We start from the raw sequence: 13949 nt of genomic DNA on the forward strand, positions 1-13949 counted from the left end.
AGCCTCCCTTTCTCTGCTGGGGACCATGACTTCCCAGCTGTTCCCAAAGGTGTTGAGGCTCCGGGTCCACGTTCTGTTGGGTTTCATGTACTCGTTCCGCTGCCCGTCGTAATTCCCGCAGAGCCCTCCCACGTAGTTCCGATAGGTGCTGGGGAGGACGATCTCTGGGTGGGGTGGAGAGAAAGAGGGGTGAAAGCGGTGACCACATGGGGGCAGCCCTAGATCAGTTGGGGTGGGGACAATCTTTGAGCCTTCCGCATATTCAGATTTTGTACTGTATTTTTTGCTCTATAAGACGCACCAGACCACAAGACGCACCTAGTTTTTGGAGGAGGAAAACAAGAAAAAAAATATTCTGATTCCCAGAAGCCAGAACAGCAAGAGGGATCGCTGCGCAGTGAAAGCAGCAATCCCTCTTGCTGTTCTGGCTTCTGGGATAGCTGCGCAGCCTGCATTCGCTCCATAAGACGCACACACAGGGCTTTAAAGGTCAGGACCAACACTTTGAATGGATGATGTTAGCAGCCTGGATAGCTCGGCTGGTTAGAGCGTGGTGTTGATGAACGCCAATGTTGCAGTTGTGTTATAAGAAAAGACTGCTCCTTTTCCATTATGGGGTACCCAAGAGCCTTATAGAGTCCTTATGTAGGTTCTCTAGCGGTAGGAGAAAATAACAAGAGGCCAACCAGAGAATATTGAGAAGCAAAGCAGTTAGTAAGCCTGATCTGTATTTAACTGTTGCAACAGGGTCCTCACTCCCTACACGCAGGAGGGAGGAGGAACCCAGAACAATGGTGTGCAAGCCCTTAAATAGACTTTTGAAATTGTCCACCCTGTAGCCCAAGACCACCCCCCAAAACATCATACATACTTCACAGAAGGGGCGGTCTATAGCAGAACCCTGTCTGCCAAGGTACCTGATAATGGTCACTGATCATAGCTGTCAACCGTCCCTTATTTGGCGGGAAACTCCCTTATCCCAGCGCTGTGTCCCGCTGCTGTCTCAGATTGACGATGTCCCATAAATTTCCTGTGTTTCAAAGGAAGCAGCTCCTCTCCCTCCCTCCCTCCCTCCCTGCCAGCCAGGGAGGAGGGAGGCTCCAACTGTGTTGCTTGGCTGCGTTGCTCACCCAATAAGGAGTCTGAGAACGACTGGGGGGGGTGGAGCTTGCATGCCTGGTGCCGATCAATTTGGCCGCGTTGCCTGGGGACTCGCCTTTGCTCAGCGCTTCCCAGCGGAGAGGGGACGGTGGTTTTCCTTGCTGCATCCCCTTTGCTGGGTTGCTGCGCTGTGGGAACCACCGCTTGAGGCTTCCTTTGGCTGCTGGCTGGGCTTTCTGCCTTTGGCTCGGAGGGGCTCAGAAGTTGAACATATCTGTACTCTGAAAATCCCTTATTTTGGCTGCTGATCCTTTATTTTCGAGGCTGCTGGTCCTTTATTTTCAAATCTGTAAGTTGACAGCTATGTCACTGATTGCTTTTACCTGGGCATTCTGGCCATCCTTTTGTGATGGTAAATACATTAGTTCCTGACTCCAGGTCACAGGCTCACCCTGTTCATACACAAATACGCCCTTAAGACAGGATTTGCGAGAAAAGAGACAATAGGAAGGCTTTCCCCATTTCCTTCCTCCTTGCAGAGAAACATTTGAGGTCAATTTGGGAGAGTCAAAATGGTTTCAGGATTGCTCTCCTGTACGATTTCAGACATGTGTATATACTTATGTATGTGTTTGCCTTGTAAATTTATGATTTATATATATATGAGACCTTAGAATTCCTATCACAATTCCCCCCGCTGGGGCTATAATTTTTACTAAAAAAATAATTTGCCCCACAAATAATAACCTGAGTTGCTTTGCGGGGGGTTGGACGAGTTTATCCTCGAGGTCTATGATTCCAACTCTACGAATCTCTGGCTCTATGTGTGTTGTGATCTGACAACAGCTGGAGCTCAGCACATTGGCTAAAGCTAAGGAACCAGTGCAAGGCGTACTAACAGGCTGTTGGTGCAGAGGCAGCCGACGCGAGCTCTCATGAGAATTTGTGCCCACAGGCTAAATGCAGGAAGAGGCACGCCTTGACATCTGGCTTGCACGGCTCGAGAGTTGCCGTTGCGAAGGGAAGCAAAGAACATGGGAAGGACTCAGTGCTGGCAACACTGGACTAGATGGACAAGCAACCCAACTAATGATAAGGCACCTTTTGTCTCCTTGAGGTGCTGTTTGTTATGTACTGAAGTTCTCACCCTGGACCAGCAGGGGGATACTGTAGATAATTTTCACTCAGGTCCACATATGCAAATAAGGGATTGAAAGTGACGTTCAGTAATTGGATAGTTACAGAAAGTTGTTACAGTTGCGTTGTAGTGGAGCTCTATAGAAGCAGGCTGGCTGAACCCTTCAGTTCAGTTCAGTTCTGGCCTGTGAATAAACAAGAGCTGTTTGGAGAATCGCTGTGTCGTCTGATATGTTCACCCACAACTTAACACTATTAGCCCAACTTTGCAAGGGTATTGCTAAGTACCGACGGCCGAGGTCCAGTAGTTGAAAGTTTCATACAGCGTGCATACACTAATTTATTTATTTGCACAAATACCGTATTTTTCGCTCCATAGGGCGCACCAGACCATAGGGCGCACCTAGTTTTTAGGGGGGGGGGGGAAATAAAGAAGAAAAAAATTATTTGCAACAGATCCATCCCGCTGGCTGTCTTGGTTTCCTCTTTAGCCACACACAACCTCTCCAGCTGGGAGAGGCTGCGCGCAGCTTCGTTTTTAGCAGCGGGGCTGGGGCGGGGGAATCCTGAGCTTCCCCCGACCCCAGCCCCCAGAACAGGTCTGGGAGTGGAGGCAAGGTTGCGCAGCCTTGCCACCGCTCCCGGAGCTTGCGGGCTGGGGGAGCGCTCCGAAGGTTTGCGGATAGCTGCCCGAAGCCTGGAGAGCGAGAGGGGTTGGTGCGCACCGACCCCTCTTGCTCTCCAGGCTTCAGCAAAAGCCTGCATTTGCTCCATAGGATGCACACACATTTCCCCTTCATTTTTGGAGGGGAAAAAGTGCGTCCTATAGAGCGAAAAATACGGTACGTATGTTCTGCCCACTCTCACAAGATAGGAAGGCAGACTGCAATAGGCAAATGCAAAAAAAGGAAGAGACCGCAGAAGCAGTACGGAATAATAAGGACACAAAAAGAGGCCATCTAGTCAAGCATTTGGTTCTCTAGATGCCTGCAGGGAACTCGCAAGCAAAACCTGAGAGTGACAGTCCTCTTTTAAAGCTATCCAAGTTGGTGGCCATCCCTGTCTCCAGTGGGAGAGAGTTCCACAGTTTTAACACTGCACCTGTGTGAAGGGCTTTCTTTTTTCTGTCCTGAGACTCTCCCAACATCCCACTTCCTTGGAGGTCCACGTTCTTGTTTTGGCAGCACGTATACTAAGATTTGATGGATATCCATGAAAAGCTGCTCTGTCTTGCTGCCTCCATGCAATGCACCATGTTGCAGTCTTCTCTTTTGTCTAAGCCTGTGATGGCCGAACTTGGCCTTCCAGCTGTTTTGGGACTACAACTCCCATCATCCCTAGCTAACAGGACCAGGGATGATGGGAATTGTAGTCCCAAAACAGCTGGAGGGCCAAGTTTGGCCATCACTGGTCTAAGCAAAAAGGCCCCCAGTGCTTTCCTCATAGCCGAGTCGCTCCATCCCCTTGATCGCTCCTGTTTCCCTTGCCTGACCCTGTGATAGGAATTTTGAGGTCTTGTTGCTGTTGTTTAGTTGTGTCCGACTCTTCGTGACCCCCTGGACCAGAGCACGCCAGGCCCTCCTGTCTTCCACTGCCTCCCGCAGTTTGGTCAAACTCACGTTGGTAGCTTCGAGAACACTGTCCCACCATCTTGTCCTCTGTCGTCCCCTTCTCCTTGTGCCCTCCATCTTTCCCAACATCAGGGTCTTTTCCAGGGAGTCTTCTCTTCTCATGAGGTGGCCAAAGTCTTGGAGCCTCAGCTTCAGGATCTGTCCTTCCAGTGAGCACTCAGGGCTGATTTCCTTCAGAATGGATCAGTTTGGTCTTCTTGCAGTCCATGGGACTCTCAAGAGTCTCCTCCAGCACTGGAATTCAAAAGCATCCATTCTTCGGCGATCAGCCTTCTTTATGGTCCAGCTCTCACTTCCATACTTCTCTACTGGGAAAACCATAGCTTGAAGTACCTTTGCTGGCAAGGTAATGTCTCTGCTTTTTTTTTTTTTTTTTTTTTTAGGTCTTAGATATATGTTAAATGTTCATAAGCGTACCAACCAAGCACGTACATACATCAGCACAGGAAGACTGACCTGAAACCATTTTGATTCCCAAACTGACCAAATGTTTCTTCTGCAAGGTCAAAGGAAAATGGAAAAGCCTCCCCATTGTCTTTTCTTCACAAATCCTGTCTTAAGGACACATTTAAGATACGAATAGGGTGTGAGCCTGTGACCTGGCTCAGGAACTAAGTATTTATCATCACAAAAGATTGGCCAGGCTCCCCAGGCAATCCAATCAAGTGACCATTAAACAGGTAACCTGCCGCACTCATATTTCTGCTGTAGACCGCCGTTTCTGTGATGTAGGTATGATGTATGGGGGTGGTGGTCTTGGGTTACACCCCTTCTGTGATGTATGCATGATGTATGGAGGGATGGTCTTGAGCTCCAGGGCAGGGAATTTAAAATGTCTATATAAGGCCTTGTGCGCCATTGTTCTGGGTTCCTCCTCCCTCCTGCGTGTGGTGAGCAAGGACCCTGTTGCAACAGATCAATAAAGATCAGGCTTACTAGCTGCTTTGCTTCTCAATATTCTCTGGTTGGCCTCTGTTCTTTTCTCCTACCAATAGGGAACCTACGTTAGGACTCTATATGGGCTCTTGGGTACCCCATAAGGGAAAAAAGGGCAGATTTTTGTTTACAACAACCCTTTCCCTTGGCACATTGTGGCTGTGCAAAGGGAGGTCCCGGTTTCTCCCAGACCAGTGGGCTTGCCCACATGCCACAAGCCTCTCTCCACCTGCGCATGTTTTTCTCCACTGATGTCTGAACTTTCCTTCCCGCGCCTTCGCTTGGCAGAGCTGCCTGTGTGTGTGAGAGAGATGTGGGTGTGAAGGAACGGACGCATTGCTAGACAAATATCTGTGAAGCAGAAGCCACGGGGAGGGTTTTCCGCTAAAGATGCTGTTCCTCTGCTGCCACGGAACCGCGCCATAAGCCCTTGTGAGTCACCTGCCTGGGATGTGGGATGTTGAGTGCCTGCGGTTCTGCTTCTAGGAACGCTGGCAAAAAACTAATCCACAGATTTCCCCTCGCTTTCCAGAATCTCTGGTGGGGTTGGATTATTATTGATGCTGTGGGTTGTGGTGGTGGCTCAGGTTAGCTAACACCAATAAAATCACAGTAAAAACATAATAGGGGGAAAAGAGGGGGGGGGAACCAATTTAAAATACAGTGGTACCTCGGGTTAAGTACTTAATTCGTTCTGGAGGTCTGTTCTTAACCTGAAACTGTTCTTAACCTGAAGCACCACTTTAGCTAATGGGGCCTCCTGCTGCCGCGTGATTTCTGTTCTCATCCTGAGGCAAAGTTCTTAACCCGAGGTAATATTTCTGGGTTAGCGGAGTCTGTAACCTGAAGCGTATGTAACCAGAGGTACCACTGTACAGGTTAAAATGCAATTTAAAATGCAGCCTCATTTTAAAGTACCTGATAAATAAGGCCATAAAGGGAGGGAAACATAAGGGTCAGACCGAATCCAAACCAAAGGCCAGGCGGAACAGCTCTATCTCGCAGGCCCTGTGGAAAGATGTTAAGTCCCGCAGGGCCCTGGTCTCTTGTGACAGAGCGTTCCACCAGATCGGGGCCACCACTGAAAAAGCCCTGGCTATGGTTGAGGTCAGCCTAACCTCCCTGTGGCCCGGGACCTCCAAAGTGTGATTATTTGTGGACCTTAAGGTCCTCCGCGGGGCATACCAGGAGAGGCGGTCCATAGGTACATGGGTCCTAGGTCGCATGGGGCTTTAAAGGTCAAAAACAGCACCTTAAAACTGACCCTGTACTCCAGCGGGAGCCAGTGCAGTGGATGATGCCAAGGATGGGATATGAGACAGACAGACTGACAGACAGACAGACAGACAGACATTGATAGAGATATAGCTAGAGGTATTTGTTGTTTAGTCGTCTTAGTCGTGTTCGACTCTCTGTGATCCCATGAACCAGAGCATGCCTTGGAAACTCACTTTCTTCTCAAAGCTTCTCCTTTTTTATGTCCATGGAGTTTTCTTGGCAGAATACTGGAGTGGATTGCCAGTTCCTTCTCCAGGAGCTGGACTCACAGGGGTCAGCAACCTTTTTCAGCTGTGGGCCGGTCCACCGTCCCTCAGACCATGTGGTGGGCCAGACTATATTTTGAAAATAAATAAATAAAAATGAACAAATTCCTATGCCCCACAAATAACCCAGAGATGCATTTTAAATAAAAGCGCACATTCTACTCATGTAAAAACACGCCGATTCCTGGACTGTCTGCGGGCCGGATTGAGAAGGTGATTGGGCCAGATCCGGCCCCCGGGCCTTAGTTTGCCTACCCCTGAGCTAGAGGTCTAAAGGTAAGGTAAAGGGACCCCTGACCATTAGGTCCAGTCGTGGCCGACTCTGGGGTTGTGGCGCTCATCTCGCTTTACTGGCTGAGGGAGCCGGCGTACAGCTTCCAGGTCATGTGGCTGAAGGACCACACATATCTGCTATTTGGGTCCCTGAAGCACAGATTCACACAAAGCGGCAAAACGCTCTTGCAGGTTATTAACAGGATTTTTATTTGAAGTGCATATGCAGAACAAAGGCACAGGGCGATCAGTACGCAACCTGTACACAGTAGTCAGGGTGCGCCCCTTTATATAGATTTGCAAAATAGAATACCACCTGATCTCTTGTAAGTCACCTGATTTCTTGTAAGTCACCGGATTTCTAGGAAATCGAAACTTATAATAAGTTCCTATTACCATATAAGGTCTTGGTCTTCTCTCCCTCCTTCCTGCAACCTCCCTCATCCTGGTATTACAAGAAATCCTTGTTCCTTATCTCTATCTGCCCAAGCTAGACGTTCCGAGAGGCCCATTTGCAATGTAACATTTAAGCATGTCCTTCAATAGAACAATTATATTGTAATATGCTCCTTCATGGCCAGCATGACTAAGCCGCTTCTAGCAAACCAGAGCAGCGCACGGAAACGCCGTTTACCTTCCCGCCAGAGCAGTACCTATTTATCTACTTGCACTTTGACATGCTTTCGAACTGCTAGGTTGGCAGGAGCAGGGACCGAGCAACAGGAGCTCACCCCGTTGTGGGGATTTGAACCGCCGACCTTCTGATCGGCAAGCCCTAGGCTCTGTGGTTTAGACCACAGCGCCACCTGTGTCCCTAGCTAGACGTATAGATAGATATAAATAGCTATAGAGAGATTTAATTATTTACCATTTTATTTATTGAATTTGTGTACTTCCGCCCATCTATAGATCTCAGAGAGGTCCGCATCATAAAAATACAAAGAGAGATGGAAAAAGCTTCCTCAGACTTCGGCTTTGAATTCTGTTCAAGGTGTGTGAGAGAAACGAAGATGGAGAAGTTGCTTGGGAATTTGATAGGACTTTGGGGCGCCATGTCAATGGGCCAGGTGTCAGACTGGGTATAAGGAAGAGGACCTACATTCTGGTCCAAAGACTCCAGGCTTAATGCTCAATTGAAAAGGTCTTTTACAGGAGGACTCAGGAAGACCAGGTTGTAAATGTGTGGGGCAGGGAAGAGGGGCAAGGACATCTCCCTGCCTGCACCCTGCTTTTGGCCTTTAATTGGGAACTGAGGTGAGAGCCAAAGACACAAAATGCATAATAAAAACAACACATAATAACAATGCAAAGAAGATACATAATAAAAAAGGAGCAATAATGAAACAATATCCCCCTCCCAGAGATACCAGATCCTCCAAGTGTCCATAATTTCCAGGGACAGTCCCAGATACACAGAAGCCATCTTAGTTCCTGATTTTTTTCTAGAGACAATTTTTCTTAAAGAGTTTCTTGGTTTACAAAAGTACTTGCATTGTCTCTTTTTTTGAGGTCATAGTTTTTTCTACAGACGTCCCTATTTTCATCAGAGGAATGTTGGGGGGGGTATGAGATATTGATTGACAGACAGATATATTAAGAGCTCTAGGCAGAGAGAGAGAGATGTTATTTTTTTAATTGGGTTTTATAAACAAGAATAATGTTATACAAATATGTATACCAAGTTTTCCAATGTCATTTGCACATCACAAAACAGCATAATAAATGTGGATAAAAATATCTACAACATCAGGCATAGGCAAACTCAGCTCTCCAGATGTTTTGGGACTACAACTCCCATCATCCCTAGCTAACAGGACCAATGGTCAGGGATGGTGGGAGTTGTTGTTTAGAAATCAGATCCTGCAGGGCCCTGGTCTCATGAGACAGAGCGTTCCACTAAGCTGGAGCCACTGTTGAAAAGGCCCTGGCTCTGGTTGAAGCTAATATAACTTCCTTAGGGCCCGGGACCACTTTGTTGTTGTTGTTTAGTCGTTTAGTCGTGTCCGCCTCTTCGTGACCCCCTGGACCAGAGCACGCCAGGCCCTCCTGTCTTCCACTGCCTCCTGCAGTTTGGTCAAACTCATGCTGGTAGCTTTGAGAACACCGTCCCACCATCTCGTCCTCTGTCGTCCCCTTCTCCTTGTGCCCTCCATCTTTCCCAACATCAGGGTCTTTTCCAGGGAGTCTTCTCTTCTCATGAGGTGGCCAAAGCATTGGAGCCTCAGCTTCAGGATCTGTCCTTCCAGGGAGCACTCAGGGCTGATTTCCTTTAGAATGGAGAGGTTTGATCTTCTTAGAATGGAGTTGTAGTCCCAAAACATCTGGAGGGCCGAGTTTGCCTATGCCTGTACAACATGTTCCATTATTAGTGGTCAATGTATAAGTTCTTGTTTCATGAATTGGTCTAAGATCCAGCCTCTCTCAGCCTGTGGGTCCCCAGATTGAACTACAACTCCCATCTCCCCTAGCTAGCAAGGCCAGAGCTCAGGGATGATGGGAGTTGTAGTCCAACAACATCTGGGGCCCCACAGGCTGAGAACTGAAGGAAAAGACGGGGAGGGGGGAAGACAGAGAAAGAGCCGTTAAGAACTCCAACCCCCAGCGTCCCCTGCGCGCCTCCTTCCCCGCCCCGCGATTGGATCCCGCGTTTCGCCCGCGGCGCCTGCCGGGAGCGGTAGTCCTCCTCCCCGCAGCCTTCCCCCTCCCAGACGGCGGCCGCGGACTGCAAGTCCCGTGAGCCCCCGCGCGCCGAGGCGTCCGAGCGTGGGCGGGGCTTCGGCTGAGGGAGCGAGGGCGCGCGCGTCCGCCCGGCCGCCAGTGTGTGAGGCGAGAGCCGGCGTCGTCGTCGTCGTCGTCTTCCTCCTCCTCCTCGTCCTCCTCGGGCCCCGCTGAGGCGGCGATGATGTCGGTTCGCGTGGCGGCCCCTCCGGCCGTGGAGCTGAAGGAGCTGGGCGGCGGGCCGCTGGACAAGGCCGGAGGAGGCGGAGCGGGGTCCGGGGCCTGCGCTCAGGCCGCCTCCGCGCCGCCCAACCCGGCGCCTCAGCCGCCCGCCGAGGCCGGCCCGCCAGGCTCCGGAGGCGCGCCGGCCCCCGCCAAGGCGCCTCAGGCTTCGGCCATGAAGCGCAGCGAGCCCGCGCCGGCTTCCTCTCGGGCCCAGCAGCAGCAGCAGCCTCGGCTGGCCGGCGACGGGGGCGACAGCAGCGGCGGCGGCGGGGGCGGGCAGCTGGGCGAGGCCCTGGTCAGCCCCGACGGCACCGTCACGGAGGCGCCTCGCACCGTCAAGAAGGTACCTCGCTCTGAACCCGCCTTCCATCCTGCCCCTTGCAGCGGGTTGGGCTAGATGACCCCTGGGGGGCCCTTTCCGGTGAGAGGCGGCGCCCCGCCCTCTCCTACCCCCTGCAGCCCCGTGTTTGGGGGCGCGTGTGTGAATGCAATCCGGAGGCAGAGAACTGGAGAGAGCGTGGTGCTGATAACGCCCAGGTTACAGGTTCGGTCCCCGCAGGTGGGGTTGTCATATGTCCTCTTTTTTCCCCAGGGCACGCCCTCTTTTTAATGGGTAGAGTCGCCATAGAGACCCGTAGTTAAAAGTAGAAGTTGGCAAATGTGTCCTCTTTATATATATCTCTGGTGACAGAGCGTTCCGCCATGTCGGGGCCAGTGCTGAAAAGGCACTGAACTGTAGTGTTGGAAGGGACCGAAAGGATCATCCAGCGTTTATATATATATATGTGTGTGTGTGTGTGTGTGTATATATATATATATATATATTCCAGCATTGTAGGGGGTTCGGCTGGATGATCATTTCGGTTCCTTCCGACTCTACAGTTCAGTGCCTTTTCAGCACTGGCCCCGATGTGGTGGAATGTTCTTTCACAAGAGACTAGGGTCCTGCGGGACTTGACACCTTTCCACAGGGCCTGCAAGACAGAGCTGTTCCGCCTGGCCTTTGGTTTCGACTCGGTCTGACCCTTATGTTTCCCTCCCCTTAGGGTCTTGATTTAGCAGCTACTTTAAAATGAGGCTGCATTTTAAATTGCATTTTAACCTGTATTTTAAATTCGTTCCCCCCCTCTCTTTTTCCCCTATTATGTTTTTAGTGTGATTTTGTTGGTGTTAGCCGCCCTGAGCCCGGCTCTGGCCGGGGAGGGCAGGGTATAAATAAAATTTATTATTAATATTATGATTCTATGATTCTAACAGCCTGGCTGCGGGATCAAGTCCCAGTGGGCCTCATCTTAAGTCCAGCACACTCTCCTCACCGTGGCAAGAGAGATTTCCTGCATTGCAAGGGGTGGGCTAGACTAGATGGCCCTTGGGGACCCCCTACCCCCACCCTGCAGTTGATTCTATGACGAAAATCCCGCTTTTGCGTGTGGGTGAGCACAGCCCCGTCCTGTTAGGCTCAGGTGCTCAAAAGTGCCAATTCTTCCTCTTCTTCACCCTTCCTTCAGCAGGGCTTTTGTTCTGGGTTGAGAGGTGTAGGAGGGAAGGCCAGCCCCCTGGGTCCCTGCAAGCGCAATAATAATAATAATAATAATAATAATAATAATTTTAAATTATTATTATTATTTATGTGCTACCCATCTGACTCTGTTTCCCCAGCTGCTCTGGGTGGCTTGCAGCAAATGAAGTGCAGGCTGCTCTGCCAACCAGCCCTCTCCCCATCAGTGGCAAAGCACCGGCAGAAGCCCCAGGCTCAGTCCCCAGTGGCATCTCCAGGTAGGGCAAGGAAATACTGTTCTGTCCTGAAACCTTCCAGAGCTACTGCCGGTCAGTGTAGGCAGTACTGAGGTAGACAGAGCAATGTGTCTGCCTCGATGTAAGGCACCTTCCTGTGTTTCTGCTTTGGAAGGGCTATGGCTCACTGGCAGAGCATCTTCTTTGCATCCAGAAGGGCCCTGGTTCTATCCCCCCATGGCATCTCCAGTTCACGCTGGGAAGGAAACCTCGGGGGACAATACTAAGGTGGATGGATCAGTGTCTTGAAACTTCCCATGTTCCTGTTTGCGAAGGTTTGTAGCTAGATGGCAGAGCTCCTGCTTTGCATCCAGAAAGTCTAGGCAGAGGACCTTCTTGGCGTTGGCGCCCTCCCTGTGGAATACCCTCCCATCAGATGTCAGGGAGATAAAGAATCACACAAGTTTTAAAAAACATCTGAAGGCAGCCCTGTTCAGGGGACATTTTATCATTTTTTATATTTTGCTGGAAGCCACCTAGACAGGCTGGGCAAACCCAGCTAGATGGGCAGGGTATAAACAAAAAAAAATATTATTTATTATTATTATTATTATTATTATGGTTCCCAGGTTCAGCTTTGAATGTCAGTGTCAACAATACAGAGTTGGTGGGCTTGATATACGATAGCCTGTGACTGCTGGACTCCATGTTGGCTGGGGTGTGTTAATAAATAAATAAATATTTATACCCCGCCCATCTGGCTAGGTTTCCCCAGCCCCTCTGGGCACTCCCAGAAGAATATTAAAAACACAATAAATACATCAAACATTAAAAATTTCCCTAAACAGAGAGTCCTGAATGGAGGGCACCAGGTCAGGAAAGGCTGCACTAGTTCTTCCACTCATAGTTCCTTTAAATTAAATACATTCTTTGTAGTTTCTTCACCCCCTGGCCTCCTAACCCAGAAATTCCTGAGGAATTAGCCTAAGTGCAGGAGAAAGGCGTTCTGTGAAGAGTCCCCATTCCTCCCTTTAATAATTGGAGCAATGTAAAGAATGGGGCCCCCTGATCCACCTTCTTGCCCTCCCAACTCATGAAGCTCTTAGCCACAATTGACAGAATGGTTCTAGCGAATATAATCACCATTCCCTTTTCTTGGGAACTGAGTGCTGTTAGAAAGAGACTCTCTCTCTCTCTCTCTCTCTCTCTCTCTCTCTCTCTCTGTGTGTGTGTGTGTGTATTTATACAAACACACACATGTATGTTGGTACCTTTTCCTTAGGTACCAGCTAAGGTCCCGCTTCTCTAGGAGGAGTAAGACTGTTGCTGTCCTCAAAAGTCCATTAGAAAGGGTTATTTCTCCTCCCTTCCCATTTACATTCTTTGGATTTTTTGATCCAATCTTGCTTCTCTCAACAGGAACCTCCTTGCCAGATACTCTCAGAGCATTTGAGGGCTACTTTATTTACCCTCCTTTTTCAGGACCTGCCTGTTTCTGAAATATCTGGTGGTTCTTGTACAGAGATGGTTTCCTTGTCTATTTGCTGATAGGGAGTAACAGACTTTATTTGAGTATGGTCGCACAGCCTCTCTCCTCCTGCCTCTTTTTTTCCTAGTGGGAGATTCCAAGGCAGGTGGTGTTAGATCTCTATTTGCTGGGATCATTAACAATTTTTCTCTCCTTACATTTTCTTAGATGTGTTTTAGTCTACAATTTCAGTTACTCTCTACAGCAGACAATAATAATAATAATATAGGAAGCGGCATGAGTTCATCAGAGAAAATTCCCAGCAGCAGCAGCAGCAATATAATACCTTTATTCGAACCAACAGAAAGTAATGTAAAAAAACAACAAAGCTAGCTAGCTTTTGAGTTTCACAGAATTCTTCCAGTTTATCATTTACTGACTTTTAGTCCAAATAAAAGGTATTATGCAACTGCTGCTGTTGGGATTTCAATTATGCATGCTTCAGGTCAAAAGGTGCAAGAAGTACAGATCCTTGAGATGGGGAAAAATGAATTGAATCCTTGCCATTACTGTAGCAGCGAAGTGAATATCCAAGGAGGATATTGTACCTGTACTTCTCTCCAGTTCCTAGTTCTTTAATGTGGTGAAACTGTGCCCTTTCATCCTGAACTTCCTGCAACGAGACATAACAGATTCTGTTAATTTAGTGATCAGTGTGCAGGTAGAGATTTGTGCCTTTGTAGTAGGAGGTGAGATGCACTGAACCAGGAGTGAGTGCAGTACATTCTTTCTTATCCACAGTTTCATTGTGGGGCTTGTTCTAGTGATTGGAAGTGGGTGCACAGTTCTCAAATCCAGGCCCTACTCTCCAAGGCACTATGAAGGTGACAGTAGCACTTTTACCAGCTTCATCTTGAACAATCAAAGGGCTTGTGTAACTGCCAGTCTAACACATCATTTGCAGGTAAAGCTATCTTAAGCACCAAAATGCTGTTTATTAGAAAGCAAGTCTGTTACGATCTAAGCCAGTTTTTCGGGCCCCTTCCTAAAGATAGGAAGAATCCAGCTGGCCTTTGGAAGTAAAAATTGAGACACGCTGTTTCTACAGAAGGTAATGTGAACATGAAGAACTGCTTTGCTGAGATTCCTAGGGGGATCGGTCTGGCCACTGTATGTGAGAGA

The 13949-nt window shown here is 49.0% G+C and overlaps 1 protein-coding gene across 1 annotated transcript in view; it reads left to right on the forward strand.

Annotated features, from left to right (window-relative positions):
- Positions 1-9400: 9400 nt before the first annotated feature.
- Positions 9401-13949, forward strand: part of AHCYL2 (adenosylhomocysteinase like 2) — a 99109-nt gene continuing 94560 nt past the window's right edge. Inside the window, exon 1 of the mRNA XM_081022906.1 lies at positions 9401-9908. Coding sequence (XP_080879032.1) covers positions 9522-9908 — 387 coding nt within the window. The 5' untranslated portion in view covers positions 9401-9521. The remainder of the gene's footprint in view (positions 9909-13949) is intronic.

Source organism: Podarcis pityusensis (genome assembly GCF_964106645.2).
Source record: "Podarcis pityusensis genome assembly, chromosome: 10".
NCBI lineage: Eukaryota > Metazoa > Chordata > Lepidosauria > Squamata > Lacertidae > Podarcis > Podarcis pityusensis.